Below are 25,956 nucleotides of genomic sequence, written 5' to 3' on the forward strand. Positions count from 1 at the left end.
ACTTGATGAAAAACGAACGATCATAACGTTCATGTAAACATATAGAATATACTACTTAACTGAAATGACGCCAGGGCTTTAATCCTCTTTTTTGCATTTTTCTACTCCACTGTGATGTTTTATTTTTAAAGCAAATAACGCAAGAGGCATTTACTGATGGTAATTCTCTCTTTCTCTTTTCCGCTCTCGCTCCCTCTCTCTCTGTCTCTCCCAGGGTCTCTCTACCCACGGATGAGCCTCCCCAGTTTTAAACATCCTCGCCCTCCGGAGGTGATTCAGGATTTGACAGGAGGAGAAGGACGGAGAAGCATCACCCGCACGGCTCGATAACCATGCAGCTCCTCGGGCTCCCGTTCGGGCTGTTTTGGCTCTTCTGGTCCCACTCTTCTGCTATCGGAGGAAAAGGTAGGAAATTAAGATGATGTATGAGATCAAATTACGTAGAAAGGTAGGTTGCGTAGAAGAAAACGAACTTGGTTTCAAGCGGTTTAGTTACTTTTCCCGCTCGAGTTTTGCCAATAACTTTGCTTTATTTATGTATTTTTAAATTTACTTTTTGAATTTTGCGTCGTCTGTTGTTATTTTCTTATTTATTTTTAAATGTTGTGAGTTTCACACGGTGCCAGGCAGAACCATTGACAGGACAGGTGGTGGGAGATTATTGCAGAACGAACTGACATCAGTGGGGTTAATGCGGAGAAATTAAGGGAGCCAATAAAACAATAAACGTTCAAACTCTGCACCACCTCTTTTTTTTTTTTGGTGAACATTTCTCAACATTCCTCATACAGAGATGCATATTTAATGCATCTCTGTATGTTACTCTGATACTATATATGGATAAAGTCGTTGTTTGTTGAACACAGTTCCCTCTTGTCCACCTCAGTGACCAATTAGAGCTCACATCGGACTATATATATGTATATATTTACCTGTTTTTAAAAATCCTTTAATTTCCTTATATGATCTGTCTGATCCACATGTGAAACTTGTCTGTTAGGAATATATTGTACGTATTATTGTCACGTTGTGCTTGTATGCAAATACAGCCACATTAATTGTGAGATATCATCAGAATACCTGAGAAACGGTTGATGGAGAAATATCGTCACGCTGTGATATCGTTTTAAAATGAATTTACAATTGTGACTAATCAAAACGCACCTTTGTCAATATGGTGGCCTGTTTTTGATGTCTCTTCACACTCACACACACACACACACACACACACACACACACACATACACACACACACACACGCACACACACACACCCACACACACACACACACAGGCTTGCGTTGCCTGCAGAGCGATGCTGGTTTACAGTTGGATTAATTGGGTCTCTGGAGTGAGAGCGCTGGGCTGACTGGCTGTCTGTGTGCACGTTCATAATGGACCAACATATGGCCGTGCCCATTAGGGAGGAGGTGGTCAAAACTACTTTCCCAATGTGGGAACTTTCACCAAGAGCCTTGAGAGGAACCCTGCTTTTCCACCTCAAAAACTCTGCTCTAAACTTAGCTGGAGCGATATGTTTCCCTCCCGGTTTGGGCTCAGACCAGTGTAAAGGTTCTGTCCAGATGATGTCTGATGGTGTTCCCATCATGGTGCATGTGTATTTATCATTAACCTCATGGTACCTCAAGGTGACAAATTGGTCAAAATGACCAACGGAGTGTGTTTGTATTACTTTATGCTGATGTCAACCCCGTATGTCCCCGGTCAGGTAGGTTGCACTGGTAGGTTGTATCCAGGAGGTGCTGAAGGAGCTAAACTGGGATGGTAGAAAATCTAAAAGGCCATAAAAGCAACAGTGCTGCTGTAAAGAAGCTGTTTTGATTAGCATGAGACCATTTTAGCTCCTGAACCAACTATACGAACTTGTGTTAAGACGGTGATGTCTCCTTAAATGGTTTTGATGCACATTTTAATGCTTTGCATCAATAGAAATGGAGATGAGCCGCCTTTGATAAACAGTGGAAATGGAACCACATTTGTCAAACAGATTCAGATTACAGCAAACATTGAATGCTGTTTCATCCCATTCCATCTCCTGGCACAGCTCATTATCTCTGCTTCTGTCTCCTGATTACTGAGCGCATGGCCAGTGGGATAAGGACAAACAATCAGTTCAAAATCCTGCATCCAGACCTCCTCCATTTTTTATTTTCCCCCCGTTCCCCTTCCTCTGCTGTGGTGTGCCTCCTATTTTCTGACTTCTGCACAGCATTTTGCCGCTGCCGAGGTCACTGAATGCGGCGCCGTGCATCTGGCCGGTGTCATTTCACAGTTTCCGTGCGAATGCAAACGGGCATCTCAAAGACCTGAGGAAAAGACGGCGCCCTGCGGATCCCTTTGGGTTGCACGTTGATAGAACTGGGCATGAAAGCGCCTATTGGCTCTTTAATGTAAATCCCCACAGCCTGGCGGCGTGCAGGTCAAACAAAAAAGGACCAGTTCTCTGTACAGCAGCTGAATGTTTATATGTGAGGGACAGTGTTTGTGTGTGTGTGTGTGTGTGTGTGTATGTGTGTTGTACTTACAAGCTTTACAAGCTTAGCAGAATACAGTACACATGAGACAAAAGCTCGCGGCTGAATACCTTTTTACATAAGGAGTCAGGAAATAGAATGCAGCAAATGAAAATCAAAGGATGCCGACTGAAAGGATTAGTGGGGCGCCGGAACAGAAAGAAAGACGGAGGGAGGAAAGAAAAAAAAGAAAATCGAAATCATGATCAGATTTATGGGAGTCTTTTCAACAGAGCCGTCTAGCTTCATTATTGCCGCTGCAACATAAATCGTGACAGTGAGGCGGAGGGCAGGAGCGTCGCTCAGGTTTCCCTCTTCTGTGAGCGGACTGGTGAGACAGTGAGCAGGGGGATCTGTTCTGGGGGGGGGTGGGGGGGTGGTTGTGGTTCTTTTTACTTTTAACTGTCATCCGCTTCAGTTCGCACTCTTTCTTCGCCCTGTCCATCCTGCTGTCTCTCTCTCCCCTCGCTTCTCCTTGCCCATGTTTGGCTGCTCTGCTCTGTTGAGCTGATGCCATTTGGAGGGCAAATGTCAGAGAGAGTGAGCGAGGGGGGGGGGAGAGAGAGACAGAGAGAGACAGAGATGGAAGGAAGGAGACAGAGGCGGGAGGGAGAGAGAGAGACAGAGAGGGTGGGGGACAGAGGGAGAGTTTTTATCATTCCTCCTCTTCTCTCTCCAAAGTCATTCATCCTGATTTCCAAAGCCATGTCTGTCTGTTTGTCTGTCTGTCTGTCTGTCTGTCTGTCTGATTTGCACTCTTTCCCTGTTTTCAGGCTTTTCTGCTTCCATGTCAGCCTCTATTTCACAGTCCACATATCTGCTCGTGTGTAAAGCCCCCATCCAAAAAGAAAAAAAAAACCCCAAACAAAACAAAAGAAAAAATCCCTGCATGTTTGCCTCCGATGCGCGTGCACGGGCCAGCCAATACGCGTAAAAAGAAACCGCGCACGTTGTGGTCGGGGAGGTCTGCGTTGTGATATGCAAATGAGCGCAAATATGCAAATAGATGCCCTAATTTGGATGTTAATGACTCTGTACTGGCAATTATAATAACTCTGATGAGGCTTGAGGGTGAGGTGGAGGAGTGGAAAAGAAGATGCATGTGCAATGATGAGTTATTAAGTTTGTTTGTTTTCGGTGTGCGTGCGTGCGTGTGTGCGTGCGTGCGCTAGAGTATTATCGCCAATTGGCCCCTCTGGGACTCTCCGGTCAGCGCTGCTGAATATAAGGTGGATAAACTCCGCACGCATTTCTCACACGCACACGCGCAGATTCCTCCTCTCACACTAACGCGTGGATGCAAATCCTCCGCGTTAATTCACCAGCACATTAAAATGCTGACCTATTCCTCCGCGGGGCCGATTCATCAGCGCCGATAAGACATTTTTTTGGTGATTTATTTTAATTTGCAAATCTTGGCGGCGCGGTTGCTGTGCAGCCGTTCGCAGCGGGACGATGGGAAAAGTCTTTCATAATTTGCATACAGTAATGCACGAGATTGCGCTCCTTTGATGTTCCTAATATATGAGACGCGAAGAGAAACCAGCAAAGAAGACTGGAGCAATGGAGGCTCTGACATGACGTGACACTGGATTAGAGGGAATCATAACATGGAGAGATTCACTGGTTTTTAGACATGACACATTTAAAATTGTGGAAAAGACGGAAGAGAAGAGACGCTCCGATCTGCCGTGATGCCTTCGGGGGCGTAGGAGAAACCAGCATCTACCCACGATGTAGAATCAAAGGTTTGGGTAAAGGAGTGTTTGTTTCTGAGAACACAATTGAGGCTCAGCTGGTCGCAGGAAGACCGATCGGTTTACTTTAATTCGGTTAAAAGAATAGATACTGTACCCTTTGCATTTCGTGGTCAGGCTAAATGAATTATTAAAAGAAACTTAAATGAAAGTAGGTCCCAGGGCGGATAAATAACGACAGGCTCTGGGATTTTTGTGGTGAAGGACACATTTGTCTGAAGGCCTCATCCTTTTAGCTGTTTATTTTGGGTTGTAGAAAACAACAACAAAGCTGTGACGTTATGCTGGAGCCAGTGGATTTTGCCTGCGTCTAAGCGCCCCCCCATTAAACCGCAGACCTCCACAGTCTGATCTAAATCCGTTATGAAGACATGAGCCGCTGCGCGCCGCTTTGAATATGATTCCAATATGAAGTTATTGGGCTCTGCATTTGTAAAATGTTTGCAACACGGCGCGTTCGAATGCGAAACACAGATGCTCGGATGCACAAAAGCGCTCCCACTCACATATTGATTGAGTCATCTCCATTTCTCTTTCATGTTGTCTTGTGTGGGCCTCACTCTGGGCTTTGAAATGGCTTTATATTTGATATCTGCGCTTTAGCTTCTCGCCAGTTGTAAGCGTGAAGGAGCCGCGCTTTTCAATCCCAAGACATCTTTGTAGATTCTACAACCACGCTGCCTTTTCCCACGGCCTTTCTATTCTAGCAAAACTCCACCATTTTCTTTTCTGACTGGCCTCCCCTCTGCCACCAGCCCCACTTTCCTTTCTCTCATGCGTTTGTCATCCAGATACGTGCGCAGAGTCGCCGCTTCACCTGCGAAATTAAAATCCGAGCAGCTCTGACCTCGTGTCTTCCTCGCTGGAGTCTTAATTAATCTCAGGGTGTTTTTGAATAGCGAAATGATCAAACGCAAATGCGCTATTTTGAAAATGTCCTCTGTAATTATTTGAGGTTGAATGAAAAGCGGTGCACAAAGTCAGGTAGGAACAAGAGAGGCGGCTCTGAGAACACCGGAGCAAGAACAGCCTCAACATACTTCACCACAATGTCATTCTTTATGGGTCCTCTTTGGAGATGAAATGTTCTCTGCTCTCTGGTTTCGGGTTTCCACAACAATGTTCCGCTGGGAATTAAAGTCTCCCCTCTTTTTTATATACAGCTCCAGGAAACCCACTTTATCAAACTGTAATCTGTGTTTGGGGGGCTGTTTTTTCCATGAAAGAAGCGCCGCGACTCTGAGGCACCTATTGGACCTAGCGGCGCCGTTTCCATTTTGTAATTTACGCCCTTTCTTTACCTTTGTTCCCTCCATAGGCAGCGCTTTGGTCTGATTTGTTGCTTCTTTCTGAGTCATTTGCTCGGCGTTTCCCACTCACAACTTTAGTGTCAGCGTGGCAGCATTTCCCACGGAGCCCGTGTCGGAACAGATGAGTTGTCTTTTTTTTTTAAACTCTGGTAACAACCTCCTCTGCTTTCCTCCGCTGTTACGGGCCCCCAACCGGCACTGTTTCCAGTCCTGCGGTGGCAGCACAGGCTGATAATAACGCTTACGCCGGGTTTTCTGGGCTGGCCATCGTTAATCGATTAGCATTCATTATCACAGTTGCAAACTGAAACATCCTGTTTGATATTAGCGTCAGCCTGGCGGGTCATTTGGCCGTTTCCATGTGCAAAATCCCCCAGCGGCGTACATTACTACACCGATACGGTGCCAAGAGGATAGGGTATGAGAAGATTTGCAGTGATAGTTAATCTTTTTATTGAAAGTGAGGTGGGATTTTGCTCTGTTGTGCAGCTATTTCTTCATATTAGCTTCGTTTCTGTGGTATTTAGCCTCCGTTGAACTGTAATGACACCATCTATTCTGATTAGTCCTCCACAGGGTTATAAGGTTAACTAAAGCACTAGCACGCGCTCCCTCCGCCCTGTAACTACACATATGCTCTGTCGTACTAAAATCTTTCACCGCATCACAGCCTTTTCTCCTGGGATGCACAGATTGGATAAGTAAATTCAGCGCCGCAAGCAATAAAAGTTTTACAGCTTTAATTTGACTATGCACTCCTGGCAACACATGTAACTAAAATCTATTGGACATTTAGAGAGCAGGAGATCGAAGCCAAGCGCACCGCGCTGATGAATGTGTCATTTATAAACGGGTTGGGTGGTGTTTTATCGGTCATCTTCCTGGTCCGGCTCTCGTTTTGAACCCTTGATTATACTTTATTCCTCGTCACACCAGATGAGCCCCACAAGGGTGGGGGGTGGGTGGGGGGGGGGGGGGATGTAAAGGTGAAAGAGGCTGGACCCCTTATGTATTGGTCTGGGACATATTACCTTAAACCCTTCTTCCCCTTTTTCCTCCTCCTGTGTGGCCACTAGAGCATCACCCTTTATTTAAAGTAATTGGCCAGAAAATGGCTCCAAGTTGTCATCAGTACGAGGGGAGTTCCTTTCAGCAGCCTCCAAGCTTATAGCTCTTGTTTCTTCGCCTGCTCTCCTCTCGCCTTCCCCTCCTACACTTTCCCCATGCCGGACCCTTTTGCTTATATCCTAATTCATTTCCTCTCTCTCTCTCTCTCTCTCTCTCTCTCTCTCTCTCTCTCTCTCTCTCTCTCGTCTCTTCCCTCGTTTCCCCCCTTGTTGTTTGGATGGACTGATGAACTGGCACAGCAACGGGGCTGAGTGTAGGTGTGGTACACTATTAATGAGATACAGTGCACATGCCTTCCAAGGTGCTATTTGCCTCTTGAGAATAAATTCCTCATCTGGACTGTAGCCAGGAGAAGCGCCGCAAAGGGAACACCGTGATATTTGCTTTAGTAGCCATGTGAGACGTCTCAACCATCTCGAAAATGCCCAGGTTCCCTGTCCTGCGTCATCATTCTGCTGTATTCTAGAGGCTTTGCATCATGAAGGTTTTGTAACTGTGATTCAGCTTTGAACCAAAAGCCTCTTTGTTGTTGCAGAATGCGTTTTTAAGCCACGTCGTCGTAAAGATATTGATTCCAGAAGAATAGCGATGACAAACTATGATTTTCTATTTTGAACTTGCAGATTACAAAAAAAAGAAACTGTTCACACTTCTGAAAAACCTTCTTAAGCTTCTATTATCCTCTCACACAGCGTCGCTCAGCCCGTCTGCTGTTATTGCCCAACCGTCAAGCTGGGCTTTTGCAAGCACAATGCGATCCAGACGCTCTTTAAATCGCCGTAGAGTGACATAAATGACCACTTGACTGATTTTTCAATAACTTCACGGCTCCAGAGTTCATTTTTCTGTGTGGTGCAGTGCCTATTAGCTGAAAGAAGCTTCGTCAGAAATGATTTCTCTCAGCAGCAGAGCGGGCCACACTTAGTGCTTCCTGGATATTAGGAGGATATTTAATCAAAAATTAAAATTCTGTCGTAATCTACTTTGCTCCATATTGGTGCTGAAGTGGGCGGGAGGCTGAGAGGTGAAGCGAATTGTGTTTCGATAACGCTCCTCTCCGTGTTCTGGCCTTCAGAAATGTAAGATTGAATCCTAAATAGTACAAGATGCTTTTAAACATAAGGAGGAAAACTTCACAAAAGTGCGCATTAAGGTGCAGAAGTTTGAGCATGTTCACTTATTTATTCATCTCCACGGCAACACAGCGGGTGAGGGTGTTCATTTTGCTTTGTACCGAAACCTTCAGAGCCCTGAGACGTGAAACTTGGGGAGAAAAAGCTCCGATGATACCAGGGCCAAGAGGTGATAAATAGCAAAATCAAGAAAATAACAGGAAACAGGAAGCAGGATTCATCATAATCATGGAGTGGAAAGGAGGCGGTGTCACAGTAGGCAGAGCTGAGTCATTTCTGAGGTTGGTGACACCTTTTCTTCTCTCTCGGATGAGACGTTTTTGTTTTAAAGCTGCCCTGATCCTCCAGAAAGATGATATAGTCTTTACATTATATTTCAGCTTCCCGCTAAGGTGCCTTTTAGCATTTCCTTCATCAGTATTCAGTGTTTTCAATTCTTTCTAACCTTTTGTTCATTCTATGTGAATCTGTTGCTGATGTTCCATCAGAATCAAGTCGACTCATTTTCAATTTTACAGTTGTATAAATATTGGTGACACCGAATGTGCCTCTGCTGTCAATCACGTCGATTTTTAGGGGCTTTTGTCCCGCAGTATAATCTGCTTCTGCAACCTTTACGCATCATTTCGGCATCATTTGCGTGTTTGTTGCTGTTTTTCACCTGTTCACTACATTAACCTGATGTGTGGAGCAACGTTTCACGCGCACCTCCGCTGTGGGTGGGTGCTTTTAAATATCACCGCACGCACGCACCTGCATCCACGAGCAGTGTACTGCCACGTGCACTTCCTGTACACCAAAATCGCTAATGCGCGGTGTGGCAGCAGGGGAGTTTAAATGATTAATGGTGGCCTCGGTGGTGCTTCTGCCAGGGCTGCTGCTAAAACTGGTGTCATTCCTTCTCTTTGCTGTCTCTCCATGAAATTTGGATAAGTTTTGGACTTCTTCAAGCACAAGTCCAGGTTTCTGCCTCTCCCCTCAGTCATTTCTTAATCCATCCCTTCCCCCTTTATCACCATCACATCTCCACCTTTCTTGGTGGCCATGAGCTGAATCAGGTATATTATGTTGCATTGCAGTTTTTGGACCAATTGAAATCCTCTTAAATGTGCCCCCCCCCCCCCCCCCCCCCCCCCCGCGTGACATCACAACCAAACTACAGAAATATTTGATAGACTGAACTAAAATTCATTGATCCTGGGGTGTTTACAAGTTGTCGTATGAACATAAAATGTCAAAATGTACAGTTGAAACAGAAGAACGTGCCAGTCAGTTAAAATAGATAAACTAGATACAAACATGATTTTGTGATTATTTTTATCCCACAAATGGGTTTAATTGAGTGGGTTTTGGTTTATGACGTAGCAGAAAAGCCTTTCCTCTCACATCTCCTCAGCTGAGGAAGTTTGGGGGGACCTTGTGTGATGCTGTGAGACCTCCTGCGGCACCAGATTACAGCGATGATGATTAAAAGAAGCCTCCTTTAGATGAGCATTGGCTGATTTTTAAAAAAAGTGCCACAGCGGATGAGGTGCAGGGCGTTTCGCCAAAAGAAGTCCCACTCTCGAAGAATTTCTGAATTAAGTTTGTATAAAGGGTTGACAGGCTCCCACTTCCGAGTCCAATAATGGTGAATTTACATCTAACCTCGACGAGAGATGCCAGGTTTTTTTTTTGTCTTGTCGCCAACTTAAGTAGATCCAGTAGAGAAGAAAAATATATGTGCGTAAAAAATAGGTATACAAATGGCTAATTCAAATGATGGCAACGGGAAACTTCTTTAAATACTGCAGCCTGTGTTGAGCCAAGTCTGTGCAGACACATTATCCAAATCAAATCTGCTTGGTGGAAATTAGAGTTATTTTTACACCCACCACAGGGTCCTTTAATGTTCATTTGCACTCTAAATTGAATAAAATAACAATTTAAAATCTTTGTCGAGTCATAAGTGAAATCAGTACCACTCATATACCGACAACAAACATAAATCGCTACAGCGGAAGAAGAGAATGGAAGTCGGGGAAGTTTCTTAAATAACAGCAGTGTTAAGCCTCGTAATAAACACAAATAAATCATCCTGACATGATGTGCTGTAACAACGTGGCAGAACAAATAGCGTTTATATTAATTTCTGCCCCTGTGGGAACCCCCTCCCCACGCACACAGACACCACACACTTCCAGTTCATTTCACCACTTCAGAGCATCTGGAAGTCAGCCAGGGCCTTCTCTCCGAGCTCTGAAGGCCTGAGCTTATCACAGTTTTTAATATACGAGGCGCTCCCGCCTTAAGTACGTGCGAACTGATTAAGTATTCATTGTGCCTCGGCCCTGTTTAAGCTTGAAACGCCGAGCTGTATTTCACCGATGCAGATCGGAGGCAAAGGAATTTCGGTAAGTGCGGCTGTAGCACATTCTGAGTGGTAATTTTCCAAAACGCTCCATCAACCATTCACAAACAAGCGCTATTACCTCACTGAAGAAAGGAGAAAACAACACAGCAGGGACAGTGTACAGTACACCAGGCAGACCAGTACAATAACAGATCGCCAAGAGGAAATATGGGCTGATCACTGGTGGGAGAAAAATGATTAACGGGATGACAGAAGAGCTGATAAAAGTGGTAATTAAAGCGAATCTGTTGCAAGGAAACAATCTGGCCAGATTTTATAGCACGAGCTGGCTGAAAAAAGCCCGTAAATTTGATGCTAAGCCTGATTTCGATCCAGAATTCAAGATGCAGCAACCCGCTCCTCCACCCACCCCCACCAATAGGGTTGCCATGGTGATCCGACCAGGTCAGAAAAAGAGCTACTTTTGTGGACATTAGATGTGTTAAAGGTTTCACGCTCTCAAAAGTGTCACAGAGTATTACAGGTACATATTTGGTCAGTATGACTCATCCTCTAAATTCAAATACGATGGGATGTCTCGGCCCGAGCGCTCCTGAATGATTTCCAACGCCTGTTGGGCCTGTTCTGATAACTGCTCTTTTTCTTTTCTGACACAAATGGGAGCAAAACACATTACCAGACAAGGGGATGATTTCTGATGTGATTCTTGCTTCCTGGCAGAGCGGGCGGGATGAAAAAAGGAGCGCTCACTCTGTCTCTGTCCGCGCTGACTTTTATCCTCAAACTCTTTCTGTTTTCTCTTTGACATCTCTTTGTTGCTTCTCCTTGTTGGCTGCCAACCTGTTCTCTTTTCAGTCGACTTAGACCAGGGGTGACCAGACCCGGTCCGCACGTTCCTGAATCCAGCCGGGTTTTCCGTCTACCAAGGAGAAACGGCAGGATTCCAGGTGAAAGCCTTGTACCCACCTGGTAGGTCAGACAACCCGGCCTGATACAGCTCTTATGGACCGGGTCTGGACACCCCTGACTTGGAGGGAGAACAGATGTAGTCTAGATGTGTTTAAACTTCTTTTTATTCTGTACTGAGCCATTTTATCTGGATAATAATGCGCTTAATGTGGTAAATCAGCAGCTAATCTATAAAATAAACCCTGTGACATGGGAGATTAGCCGGAGCTTCTATCTGGAATCAGTGGATAAAGAAATAATTACTCGCTCTTATGTACATTTCTGGGAATCTGTCCACCATTTGATTAAATAATGAGTCAGATGGAGGATCGTGCATTCTTTGATGAAAATATGTAATTAAATTTCTTTTACCTTGTGTGTTTTTAAAAAATATATATTTCCAAATATCTACAACAAAACACTAATTAAAATGATGCTTTCTGTAACTGTTATTCAACTTGACGGTTACATTTTCCCATCGTGTTTCACGTTGCTGCAGAGAACCAGCAGGAAAGGTGAAGGGGGGGGGGGGCATCACAGAACAGAACAAAGCTTCACCCACATGGACAACAATCTGGACAACATGAGACGGGTGGAGAACACAGCGTGCGACCCCTGGCTCTCAGCAGCTTCCCAATTCCACTTGAAATGGATTCAATTTGTATTTTAATGAGTTGGGTAAATATCACTGTTCTTTTAGGACCATGGTCGGGTTTGTTTGTGGAGTATTCAGGATGGAGACAGGGTATTTAGGGTGCCGTCCTGCACCATTTTGGCATAAAGCAGAACATTCTTTTGTCAGTAATATAATGAAAATGGTTTTCTTCAATCATTTATATGCAGTAACAGCTGCTCAGGTGTTAGTTTCACAGCAGGACCGCACATATGTCTCAAAACTCATGATGTCAGCTATATATTCACTTCAACGATGGATCTCTGCGGGCTCCTCTTGTCATATTTCTGTCGAATTTACCAACCACAGTTTGTCTTCAAATAGTTAATTATTCAAATGGGGCCATTGAGTGGCATAACAGCAAATTAGAGCTGATCCTGCCAAAGCCTTCTCCATGGGGGCTCCCGCTGGATCTCCTTTTTAAGTTTCTGGGTTTCTGTATTTATATTTGGTCCGGGGGACAGCAGAGGCGTTTCCTGTTTAAATCATGGCTGACTTGATGTCATTTGTGGCGTTGACACCGGCCTTGCATCCGCTGCATTTGGCTCGTTATAGAACTGTAACTCATTTAGGTGGTTATTGCGACAGCCTGAAATCCTTCACACTGGGCCGTTTATGAAATTCATTTCATCAGTCTGGGGTTCAAGGTAGCATTTCATTAAATGCTCCCAAAAAAAAGAAAATTCCCTCCAGTTCTATTTACTCCACACACCACAATCATATAAATGGCCCAAGTTAGCATATAAGCATCTATTTTGTATGATTTAAGCAGGATTGCTGATGCCTTGGAGAGCTAACAACCGCGGTAGCTTGCTGCACCACCCAGACACCCCCCCAACCCCCCCTCATCTCATTACTAATGGAGACCATACTGTACATTACTGTATGTACACGTGTCATACATTTGGGCCAATCCATCATCACAGGGCACACATTATTCATGCAGCAGAAAGCCGTAAAACTGGGTGATGCTGGTTTATTTTATCTCCATCGCTGCGCAGCTGTCGGCCAGGCTACTCTACGAGCAAAGATTCTGATCCAGAACACTGAATACAGCTGCTCACTCGCTGCACCAATGTAGTGTGGAGAAGAAACTCTTTTTTTTGATCACCAAAGTTATTTTATCGGGTGAAATGCTGCTGCTGTTATGACTACTGCACTGTAATGACTACCGGTATAAATATCTGGCACTTGAGGTGTTTAAAGGACGAGTTTGGCCAAATATGTAAATTCCCTCATTATCTCCAACATTAATGAACGTTCTGAATCCTCAAAACATGTCCATACCTCCGGAGGGACGAGCTAAGCTAGCCAGATCCATAGGCTGCAGAATAAACAGAGAACGAGAAATTCAAAAGGCTGCAAGCAGCAAAAGCGGTATTTCGACTGTTTTTACAGCCGCCTGGCGACGAGAAGCAGGAGAGATCCGGTTCTGTGCTGATCACGACCACACGTGAGTGGGAGCACCAGGACAGTTGCGTCTCCAACATATTTTCACTGAAATGTAACGGCTTGAGTTGAGAGATCATTTTCACAGTTTGTTTCGTCCTTTCAGATTTGCTTCTCACACTGGTGAAATAACTAAAGCAAATGATGCTCAGATCCAGCAGAAAACAGAGTTTCTCCTCCAAAACGAGACGCTTTAAACGCTGATCTTTAAATACTTTGTAACGCTCGCGCAGTTGTGATTCTTCAATCCCTTTTTAGAAAGTGCAGATAATTACTGATGCGAGGGCAGAGGAAGCTCTTTCTTCAGAATAAAAATAACAATGCGAGGCTTGAAATCAAACACAGTGTGCGAAACGGGCCCTTTCAACCTCCCCTCTCGTGTTGGGAACCGGTGTCATCACTCACCATTTTACCATGGGTGGAGGGGGGGAGGCATGTTTTGCAACCATTGCTCATTAGAGTGTTAAGTTTCTGTCTTCATTAACATTTATTCCCCCCCAGAAACCAGTGCTCCACTTTAGCTTTTACTGAGCTATGCATCTTGGGCTGCACACACCTTCGTTATGTGGGACAGTGAATCTGGCCTGCAACAGTGTCACAGTCAGTGTCGTGACACACGGAAACAATGAAATGAATGAACGGGATGAGCGAGAGGCTGCATCCGTGAGGTTCTGCTCACGGGAGCTTTTAACAAGACTTCACCTAAAGTGAAATTCCAGGGAGAACGGTGCGAGAGGAATCCGGGTCAGAATCCTGCAGCCGCCTGGCCGATGCAGGGAGCAGCTCTGTGAGGAATGGTTTCCTCGCCTGCTGCCGGAACAGTTTGTTGTTGCAGTTTGACAGATAAGCTATGTGGGTCACGCGGGTTACAAGCCGTGCCCTCAATAAAGGAATCTTTTCCAAAGCCGCCAGAAGCATACGTGCCTCAGCCTTCAGGTGCAGAACATGTTCCCATCCTCGGCTAGACCACTGCTGGGGGCTGGAGCTTCATCGCCAGCGGGATGTTTACCCAATGTACACTCAACCCCCCCCATCGTACTGAACCATTACCGCATTAGATAGCTTTTAATGATGGAGGTGGTTATGCGGGTTAACCACAGCTAGCAGGTGCAGGGTTCTGTTCCGGGCCAGAGCCTCTCACTGTGAGGTCTGCCTGTTTCTTCAGTGCTCCCTCCATGTATTCCAGCTTCCTCCCACAGTCCAAAGATGTGCACCTTATCCTAATTGGTTCTTCTGAACTTGCCCGTAGGTGTGAGCGTGTGCGCATAAGATAAGCTGTGAGGTTTAATTGATTAATTTCTGCACAGAATGAAGAGGAGGGGCAGTTATTGCTGTTTAAACTGGAAACACCCCATTGTTCTCAGAGTCATCTTTAAAATAAGCTTAAGCTTTAAGCCTTAAATCTAGTATAACAACCTTTGTGTCTCGTGGGATACAAATTAATTCATCACGAGTGCTGCCATTAAAAACGTGATTATTTCTCCTGCTGAGCAAAAAATGCATTGGGGGTTGTGTTCTGTCAAAGAGAGCTCTGCAGCAGGTGCACCTTCCTCGGAACGCCAAATAGGTGACACCTGCAGGAACAATAAAGCTTATCAACACCAATTAATACCAATCTCTCTCTCTCTCTCTCTCTCTCTCTCTCTCTCTCACACACACACACACACACACACACACGCACAGGCCCACAGGCCCTCAGGCAGCTGTAGACTTGAATTTGATATGTCAGCTTTTAAGATAATGTCTTGGAACATTAGCCTTTATGCAGTAAGGAACATCGCTGCATCTGGTGGAGAGGAAGACACAGGATTAAAACCATCCCGCTCCACGGCACCGTGCTGCTGCAGCCCTTCCGATGTTCCCCCAGACCCCTGCTCTGCAGAATAAAATTAAACTTCCACTTATTTACTGTCGTGTTCCTCCATTTGTTATAAGGGAGCTGAATGTTTCGACATCTTTTAGGAACCAGCTTTCTCCTCACGTCATCGCAGCAGGAGGTTTCCTCCAAACTGTTGTTTAGCCCGGTGGCAAGTATCCTATATGGGTAGTAATGACCCACCAGCGGCTCCATTTTGTTTTTCAGAGGGGAAACATGCAGTGTTGTGCTGTGGCGGCCCAGGAGACAGACTAAAGTTTGGGTTAGGGCATCAGTTGACCAACAACAGCAGTTATTACGAATGAAAACACCACCGTGCTGAAAATTCCTTAAAACAAAACAAGTACTTTACTTTAAGTGAAGAAAAAAAAATCCACATTTATACATTACATCACCTGCGCTGGGTTATTGATTAAACCCTCAGCCGCCATAAATCTTCCCAGTGCTCGGCTATGTGTAATAGCGAGCTAATCTATAAATCGCCGATCTGTGCGTCCACCTCATCGTGTTCGAGGGATTTGGATTTTCCCCTGAAAAGATTCTCCAGAATTATAACAGGAGGTGCATTTCTGGTCTCCTCCAACATGTGCTGGATCTGCCTCCAGGTCTTCTCACTGCTAGACTCACTGAGACTTGTCTCCAAGGAGACATCCAGGAAGCATCTGGACGTTAGGAGCAGCGGCTCTATTCTTAGCTGCTCTAAGCAGCCAAAACCAGGGACGTGGGTCCTGCCTCCTGAGGGCCCATCACCTGCAGGAGGCACCACAGAGATCTGCTGCTCCGTGATCTGGGCAAAGGCAGGGGAAGTCTTGGACGTTTCTTCAAATCGCCATTTCAGGACACTTAAATAGCTGAAATTTTCTTCCAGTAGGAGCCTGAAGGAGCGCCCGCTAATCAGACACCCCACATCAAACCGCTGCTGCTGCTGAGCCAATCGGGGGCCAGAAAATTGCTGCATGAACGTGTATTTGATCGCAGTCGCATCGCCGAAGATTTCTGTTTGAAACTGATATTTCACTCAGGTTAATTAATGCAGACCGCTGGCATCCAGAAATAGAAAGCGATCAACAGCAGCAGCAGCAGCAGCAGCACATTTCCATTTGTGTGATCATCTGTGGAGGAATGCAGCTGATAAGCTGCGTATTCTTCTGGAAATTAAAAAAAGATGAGGGCGGTTTGTCCTCTTTCAGTCTTTTTGACTCCTTTCTCCCCTCAGCTGTCGGAGTCAGTGGGGGACACTGGCAGCCTTCGCACATCAATACGTGTCTGAACTCCACTGAAGTGTGATCCATCATCAGGAACCAGACTTTAAAGTGACTTTAAGGGGCTGAAGAGAAGCTAAAAATCATCAGCGAAATAACCTTTCGACAACAATCTTTGATGGCATTTAATGTTGAAACAAGATACTCCGCTCCAATGAAGACATTTCATCTTTCTAAAAACACAGATGCGTTCGTTTAACGTGGCCTGGAGAGTAAGCTGGATGTCGTAAAAGCCAGCGTGCACGTCTCATCTACATCAGACCTGCTCATTTAAATGCCGGCGAGATGAGAAGAGTTGAATGAATTTAAATGCTGAGACTTTCTTTCCTCCGGTGACTCAGACCAGCTAAAATAAATGTGTGGATGAAAGAGTTCTGCAGATCCCACATCTTTAAACGTTGGCGGCAGTCTGGGAGAGTCGTGTGGCTCGGTGATAAGAGGCGCAAATTTTCAGATTTCCCAAATTGCAGAGCTGTTTACGCGCTCACATGCACACATTTAAAAAAGACACTGCCTGGAAGGAAAGAAAAATGCACTGTAAAAAAATCCCCAGAGAGGCTTGAGATGGCTTGAAAAAATTGAATAAAATTAACAGTTTGCTGGAGTGAGCTAATATATGGATGCAGTAATACCTACCTTCTCTTAGGCCTGTGAGGGATGCGGCTGAGCAGCCAATCCGGTAAAAACAGAATAAATCAGCTTACTCTCTACTTTCAGTCGATGCAGCAAGTAACCCAGATGCCAATTACTCATTCTAATATGTCTAAACTGATGTCGCTGTGCCGGCTCCCTGCTTGGAGAGCGTCAACAGTGCACACGTGATCCAGATCAATCATCCCGCAGAGCTGTCAGGACTATCAATGAGATCTGGTGTGGATTCCCTGGTGGGATCACGAAAGGCGTGATCAGCCACTGTTGGTCATGCTGTGGTTGACCCGCACTACTGGGAAAAACCCAGTTTCTAATGCTAGCATAGCCACTCACAAGGGGTGGGGAGTCTATCTTCACACCCTGCTGGAAAGGACCTGCAGAAGACTCGCAGGTTAAACCCCCAGTAGGATGGTGAGAAGATGCATTTGGACAGAATGGAAGGCTGAGTTGAGCCTCCGTGGTGGATGCTGTGTAGCAACTGTGGCTCCGTGGTGCAGCCGAACGATAATCATGGCTATTACTGCAGAAGGTCAGTTATTACTCCATCTGTCGGCATTAGCAAGAATCTCTCGGCAGTGTGCACGGAAGCTGTCTGTCACGCCGCACATCTTCTCCATCAAATCCAGGTCCAGAGCTGGAAAATCCGGCCATTATCTGGCCCAATTAGCCCTTAATAAGCAGGCGTAATCCTATTATGAACAAATATTCTGTTCATTAGTGACTGCAGCTGCTGCATGAATAAAATGCTTATTCCCACACAATATTCTGTATATATTATTCAACAACTGTGACGGGAACTTGAAATTGAAAACATCAAGATGTAGAATTTTTTAATACGGAAGAAGGAAAAAGCTCTAATAACGTGTTTATCCTCCCCAACCGTAAAAAGCCTGTCAGACACAAAGAGGAAACTTGGTCTTAATATAAATGAGGAAGATGTGTCTTTAAAAAAGAAATGGATCTAACAGAAGGTGCTCATGTGTTCACCGCGGAGGCATTATCAAAGAGGAATGCAGAAGCCTTTATACGGGTGAGACAAAAGCTCCCAACGCAGGGGAAGATTTTCTCACAGTCACATTCTTCTCTTCTTTTCTGCGTCTTAAAGATCAAAGGATGAGCAATGTCTTTTTTCTTTTCACAATATGCTTCTCCCCGTTTCTGTTCGGGTTTAAGAATCCATTCCTCAGCGTTGGTAATATAAAATTTCCTCTCCTTCTCTGTTGCATTACTCCCAGTTCGGTCGGGAAGACGACCCAGGCGTTATCAGAACACAGCCAAGCCGGGGACAATAGCTCAGCCATTAGACCAGACACCACGTCTGATTACTTCTATTGTTAGAAATCAGTCGCTCCACCAGCAGCCCGAGTCTGCGGTTCAGACGATCTGCATCCTGGCTCGAATTCTGGGGAAAGAAATAAATTTGTGATATGAAACTACACCATCTGTATGCATGTATGATTCATTATCATAACCAGACTTAATAAGTGATAATAAACTCAGCGTTTCTCATTTTAAATAAGATGGAAGTTGTATTTTTTTCTTAAACGACCTTTGACAGGGCCCCTTCCTTTGCTGCATTACTGATGCCAAATTTGCACATCCCTGTTTAGAGTAACCCTTAAACCGTGCAGTCCAGGTGCTCTTAAACTCGCTCTGCGTCTCCATTTCCACCGTTAACCTGCAGCAGAGTGGGGAGGTGAAGGGGACAGATGGCAGGGTTGCCACCCATGCTGTTAGTATATAAATGTGCTAATGAGCAAGAGGGTGAAAATAGATCATTAAATGTACCGAAGGGGGGTAGAGGACAAAAACACGGAAGGTAAATGAAAAGAATGTCAGGACACGGGCACAGCAGATGTTCCAGAAGAATTATGCCTCGCTGGAAACGCTAATGAGCGGCATCGCATCAGAGGCGCACCGACGTGCAACAATCATGCAGCAGCACTTGGCTGTTAGCAAACGTGCTTTTATTTGCTTGTAGAATGTGCAGAATTATAATTACATTTGGTCAACTTTAGGTGTGTGTGGGTGAACTCAGTGTGATAATAGTGTGCTAATCATCTTCTCTGACATCCCTTCTCTTTTTAGAAAATCATCTCTACTTTCTGAAACATCAACTAAATCAAACACACACATCCTCGTGCTATCTTTGTGAGGACTCATGGGCACAATACCTTCGCCAGCTCCTTGTCCGAACCATCCCAGCTTACCTTCCGACTGTAACACTAACCCTAACCCTGAGCTACACCCAATTCTAACCTCAGCCTTAACCCCCAAATAGTCCTTGTTGTAAGGACCAGCCAAAATGCCCATTCTTTGCTCAATATGTGTCAACAAGACAAACAAACACACTCGCATCTTCATCAGCGGTGAACAGCTTGATGCTATCTGCCGACCCTTCTTTGTCAACACTTTGTCCCGCCTCTGCTGCCTCTCCATCTTTAGCTCTCGCCTTCCGCCAGCAGTGTGAAATCAGAGGGTGGGAGTCACACATGTTGAGTGGTAATGACCGGGGGAGAAGTGCTAAAGTTGAGCGTCAAAAAAAGTTAGGATGCTCAATAATAACATCAAGCAAAAAATAAAACACACCCAAATTTAACAAAACCAAACTGAACAGCACAGTTCTCCACATGTAAGGTCTAACCCTAACCCTAACCCCCCCAACACACACACACACACACACACACACACACACACACACACACACACACACACACACACACACACATTGCGTACAGAAACGTGCATAATAGTAGCAACATTGACCTTTGTGATCTTTTCCTGAGCTGATTGATTGGTTGAAATGTAATTAATGTCAAGGCCTATTGATGTTTAACAGAATGATACAGGACAGGATGAAGGGGGGATTTATAGCTGTCATTTTGGAATTAGATTTTAATAAACCATGCAAATATCCGGCTCGATTTCCATCAACAGTGCTGCTGTAGCAGGTGCGTCGGGTGGCGACGAGGAGACGGCGGTAAAACAACAACCTCAGGAGCAGGGAGCCTTTTTAGACCTCCGCCTCGGGGGAAATCAGCGGGTTTAGGGTTTCCATCGAGGGAAATTACCTGCAGATGAGTATACGAAAGCAGGGGTTGCGTCAGACGCCGCCCGTGTGAAAATCACGAATGTCCAAAGGTGCGAGACAAAAAGGTACGGGCGGACGGAGAGGACGGACTCGGCCCAACCTGGCGGCTCAGGGTAGAAAAATCCAAGATGATTTGATTCTGATAAAACATTCTGCTGTTTGCGGGCGACGATTCGATCGTGGGTTTGTTTTGTGTTTCGCAGCACGAGAGACGCAGAAATCTCTGGAAAGATCGACGCTCGCGTCTGAGTGAAGCTGAATAGCTGGTAATCTCTGCAGACAGAGAACCGTTTAAAGTCCTCTTCTGTCACCAGGCACTCAAAAACAAATATCTATTTCACTCTTAATCAAAAGGCAGACGTCCCTTTTTTATGCAGACGGCGTTTCCACGGATATTTGATGCTCGTGAAGAGATTTGTCTTTTTGAAAACTGTCTTCATCCAGCCCAGCGTGAAAACATCCACCGAACCCTTAACGCACTCAAGAAGTAGGCCCGTGGACCTGGTTTTCGAGGGTGTTTCAGGGATTATTACGCCAAAAAGCGTAAGAAAGTCACAGCGGCTGTGCTGAAAATAAGGAATCATGTACAGCCGGAGTCGAGCGGGGGGGAGGATTTCGTTTCAGCCTTGAATTGGATTGCGGTGGCATTGTTGTGCAGTGGTTAACACCGTCACCTCACAGCGAGAGATTACCGTATTTGTCGTGTCTGCGCCGGGTGGAGCTCCACCGGGAGACACTCCAGTTCCCCCAGAAATCCTGATCCACAATAAGGCTTTAAGAGATAACAGGAAAACTAATATTTTATCAGGAACAAAGACAATTCTGGTGACCCGCATTGCTAACGTTGCTAACGTAATCTTTCACCAGGTTGGTGCTCTGTGTTTTTGAAGAGTCTTATTTTTATTTTTTTTTTAATTTAGCCGGGAAATGATTTAAATACATCACATCAACAGTTGCCATGAGTGAATCTCTTCTGCTATGTGGGTTGAGCGTACAAGACCTTCACCCAGCAGCTCAAAGTCTCCAGATGGTTCAATTTTACTCCTGAATGAACGAAGGTCCCTCGTTTAAAAACTCAGAAAGGCTCCAACACCTCCGCATTCCGGCCTTGATGAAGAATTACCCAAAGCACCTTCAAACAATTAACGGCAAGCACGCAGCGGTAGATGACCTTTGACCCTTGCAACGAGCTGAATCAAAGTCTGGCCGGGAGGGGGGGGGGCTCGTGGACAGACAAAGCCAGGAAAGCCAGACTAAATGTTTGAGAAGTTTGACTAATCTTCCTCTCTTTACATGAACAGCGTGCCATTTTGTGAAAAACAAAGCCAGACAGAGAAGGTTTAACGCCCCGCGTGAAGCAAGACTAAAGCACAAACAGATGTCAGATTTGAATAAATTTGATAAGTAAATTATCTTATTGACTGTAGGGAAAATATACAGGAGCTTTGAAACAACTGTGTGCGTACCCCTGATCTATTAATAAACGTGTACGATATTTACATTGATTTGACCCTGGTCCTTAAAACAGATCATACTCAGGAGCTAATGTTCACCCATTAACGCCATCGACGGTCCAAAGTGCACCTGAAACCAGGGCACAGCGTCTGATTCCATTATCTGGTTAATGTGTTTATGGATTTACTGACGCGGCAAATGGATTATCAGCACATGTGGAGGCGTAGCTAAAGAAGTGAGTAGTGTCAAGACATTATAACAGTCACAGCGCTAAATGGTTGCTAGCAACAGGTCTTCTATCTTACGCTCGCTGAGCTTTAACAGCGAGAAAGCACAGATCTCAGCCCCTGCGTGCGCTCAAAAGCAGAGCACCAACCTGATAAATACACACCCAGAAGAGACAATTAAAGGCACAAATGTGCTGTTTATGTGCTGGATGTGCTCATGAACTGCGAGAAATTATTACGCGCTGATGCTTACGACTGTACTATTCTGTGCCATTAATTGTAACTATTTACTATCTACTGCTTCCTGTTATAATGGTAGTAATAATTACTACCTGTGAAGCATCACTCTACTCATTATATCACTAATCTGCTAAAGCTAACTGGTCAATCAGACTAAATTTGTTTTGATGATTCTATATGTTGAATATATAAATTGCCAACACAGACTTCACTATGATTATTACTTACTCCTGACCTTGAGAACTCGGTCTCTTTATGTGTCTGCTTTCCCATTTCGCTTCTTTTCCTCCTCTCCTCGCATCCTTCTCTTCCCTCCACCTCCCTTTTTTCTCTCCCCACCCAGAGAGACATCTAGCAGTTGCCCCCACCCAGCTGTCAGAGTTGGGATCTGCTCAATATTGAGAAATATTGTGGGTAAATACGAGTTACAGGCAGTAATGTTAAAGCGGTGGGAGGATCAGATTCAGCCTGGTCGTCTATCTGCAGAGGCAAATACGATTTGGGACCAGATGGGAGAGAAAAGCAGTGGTTTGCTGATGCCACATTATGAACGCTGTTCAGAATGACAGTGACTTCACAGAAGTGATATCACACTCTGGCGCATTCGGAAGTCGGATAAAGCTGTCTCTAACGACGAGCAGCACCTTTGTGCAGCTTCGCCTTATCTGCCCCTTATTGGATTACGGCTGCCCTTCAGTCTGTGCCGTAGCCTCTATATGCTCTAATGCCGACACCTCGAACTCGCCATCCGGCTTGGGTTCTCAGAATTTCTGACGTTTTATTTTGTCGAATCAATAATTGAGCTATTTTTAAAGGAGCTGACGCTAAGATTTTTTCCACGTCTTCATTCCAAGCAACTCAACATTGAATGGATGTTTTTCATGTAGTCTAGAAATAATGGCGTCTTCAACTGTAAAGGAAAACAGCATCAGCAGTCGTGCCCCTGGAGAGATTCATGCTTTCAATCATTTAAATATAATAACTCAAACCACTTGTGATGCCAAATGGCTCGAGGTTTCATTTGGATGCACCCAAGAACCCTTTATGTTCTGGATTTTTTTTCTGGGAACGTCCACAGCTTTTTGCCAGCTCCCTTTATTTAGCATTGTTACGGAGGTTATGGCATTTTTCGGTCTAAATAAAGGTTTCAAACTGAACAATGCCCCACCAGAGGGAAAAATGATGAAACTATACCTGCATGTTTCCACTTGACACTCACATCCATTCAGTCCGGTGTGTCTTATACTGTTTTCGTCTTGACATTTACGCCCCTTTCCCTCCCTTTGTGTCTCTTTTTGTTGCTGTTGGCAGCCGTTACCTCCACCCAGAGCTCCCACAGCTCTCTGAGCAGCTTAGTAACTTCTGAAGGGGGGGTTATAATCAGACTAGGATATGTGTGCCCATTATCAGTGGACTTGGCATTTCGACCCAGTGCTGCACGCCCCCCCCCAGCCAGCTTTGGTTCTCGGTGCGGCGTCCTCATGAGAGCTGAAGACCTGAAAACTGCGCATTTGTGCTCAAAACGCTGCCGTAGCTGGCGAAATGGAGCAGACCTCCACATTGTCCGGCTCAACCTCTCGGGAGAGAATGGTTCGGTCCTTTGTCACTGGCGCCGACCAGAGGCGATAACACGAGGCACCTTTGCCCTCAGCATGGATGGATGCACCACCACTATTGTACATGAAATGCAGTTTTTGGATTAAGGCTTCTTTTTTTGATAAAATGGGAACAGTATTATGGGATTGGAGTGCAGTCATTCATCTTTCCAACATGAATGTGGCTTTTTGAGAAATTGCACTTTCATGCTTCTCAGCTCCCTTGATTACTTTAGCCCCCACACCTCCTTCCACTTGACTTTAAACCGTATGCCAATGACATATTCTTTCAAACGCACCTGCGCGGAGTTCAAAACTGAAAATCAGCCTGACGAGCCGCTTTGTGGCGGATTCTTTAGAAATAAGACTGGTGCAGATGGTGTCAGAGGCTGTTCGGGTGCTTTTTAGATGAAGTCGTTTAAAACACAGGATAAACAGATGTCAGCTGCAGAGAGGGAGGTTTGAAATGAGTCAGAGAGCTAACATTTTATAGCGGCCTTATATAAAGAAAAGGCAAATTCCGGACTGTTTCCCATCTGCTGGGAAGGTAAAGGCGGCTACTCCCAAGCCAAGAATCAGCATTGCCCCACAGAGGCAACGGCTCTCTTCTATCACCTCATTATATCGTGGCTGCGCGCCTCCCTTTGTGTGAGACAGCGGGGACAGGAAACAATTTTGACTGTGGCGAAAATGTTGTTTTTGAAAGCCCAACAAATATGGATCGAGGCGAGATTATTTTTGCCAGATAAAAACATGAAGTCGGGGAAATGATTACACTATCTTTGCTTTGTGATGAAATTTGACACGCGGTCAACAGGGGGTTTGTTGGAGCTGGATAATGTGAATTGGAAAAGGAAGAAAATAAGTCCTATACAGCTGCTTGAATCACTTCGGCAAACACTGTAATCGTCTGGTATAGTGCAATGTTTACTCAACTGTGCAGAAATTTGAAGTGTTGACAGAGTGAATGGACGTCCGCCAACACAAAAGCAGTTCGGTTTTCAAATGTTGGTACAGCGTTTCGATGTCAAGGTTATCGGGGGTATTTTCAGGAAATTTCTCTATCATACTGCCCGTATTTGTCACATTAGACGCCGGTCTATCCCATCCCGTCTCCGTCTTTATTTATCGTGCTGCTGAAATCTCAGTTATCCAGACGTGTCTGCAAATACAAAATTTGCAGACAGTCTTCCGAAGGAGGAACTCATCACTGAGACCAAAGCTGTTAAAATTGATAAGCCGTTCCTGCTGTCTGCATTGTTATCCGTGGGCAGTTTGAAGCGGTGCTGTAGCCATGGCAGCCTCTGGTTAGCTGGCCAGGCCTGGCCGACTACTGGTATTGCCCAGCGAGGCCGCTCCCGAGATGGATGCTGCCGGAGAAACCCTGATTACTGTCACTGACAGCTCGTAGATCTCCATTGGCTCGTTTCGAGCCCATGCCCTTCGTTTGTCTGTAAGACGTGCACAAACCAGACTGGCAAAGGTAATTTAATACATTTAAAATGTTGATATTTAATAAAGTGGCTTCCAAATGCAGCTCCAGCGGTTCCACTTTACTGTGCACAGGACGTTTCCATCAGAAAACCTTAAAATTTCCAGCTTGAGATTGATGTTAAAAGATGAAGAAAGGAGCTGACATCTATTAGTATCATCCCACATAGAATTTTACACCAAGAGGGTGAGAACTTGCCGACTAATAATAGGTAACAGTAGTTTTATTCTTCTGTCTCCTGCTTTAAATGTGGAATTCATGTCGTGACTATTAGAGGAGCCAGATGAGCCCTTTAAGACTGTGCTGGCAAAGGATCTTGTCAGAGAATAACTGAACCTACAACCTGCAGAAGTGTGAAAGGAGAGATAAAAACGGCTCACCGCCACATGACGCAGATTACACGATCCCTGTTTCTATCTGTAGTCTTAAGAGCGAGATATGGCAAAGGAGCAGCGTCGCACTATTGATTAAAGGGATCTGTTTGTCTCCTGAACATTGTTATGAGATTAAACTCAGCGTGGCCCCTGGCTACAGGGTTTGGACTCCAAGGCGGACTTACCTGCAGACTGCACAGACAGGAAACAAGAGGGAACGAGAGAGAGAGAGAGATTTCATCGATATGTGCCCTGAACTAGCTGTAAATCACATTTTACTTTAGTCAATCGCTCAATAATGTACCAAAGTGGCATTCAGACAGCGAGTCTCAAAGCTGCTGAGGCTGTAGCCATTTATTTTAGTCTTTTAGTACATTTTTAGGTAGACATAAGAGCTTCACATTTTCGG

The 25,956-nt window shown here is 45.1% G+C and overlaps 1 protein-coding gene across 2 annotated transcripts in view; it reads left to right on the top strand.

Moving 5' to 3' along the window:
• The first annotated feature begins 257 nt into the window (after positions 1-257).
• The window catches only part of clstn2a (calsyntenin 2a), a 67,545-nt gene continuing 41,846 nt past the window's right edge, over positions 258-25,956 (top strand). For both annotated transcript variants that reach the window (XM_029830854.1, XM_029830855.1), the window contains exon 1: positions 258-405. In XM_029830854.1, coding sequence (XP_029686714.1) covers positions 333-405 — 73 coding nt within the window. In that variant the 5' untranslated portion in view covers positions 258-332. The remainder of the gene's footprint in view (positions 406-25,956) is intronic.

Source organism: Takifugu rubripes, chromosome 22 (genome assembly GCF_901000725.2).
Source record: "Takifugu rubripes chromosome 22, fTakRub1.2, whole genome shotgun sequence".
NCBI lineage: Eukaryota > Metazoa > Chordata > Actinopteri > Tetraodontiformes > Tetraodontidae > Takifugu > Takifugu rubripes.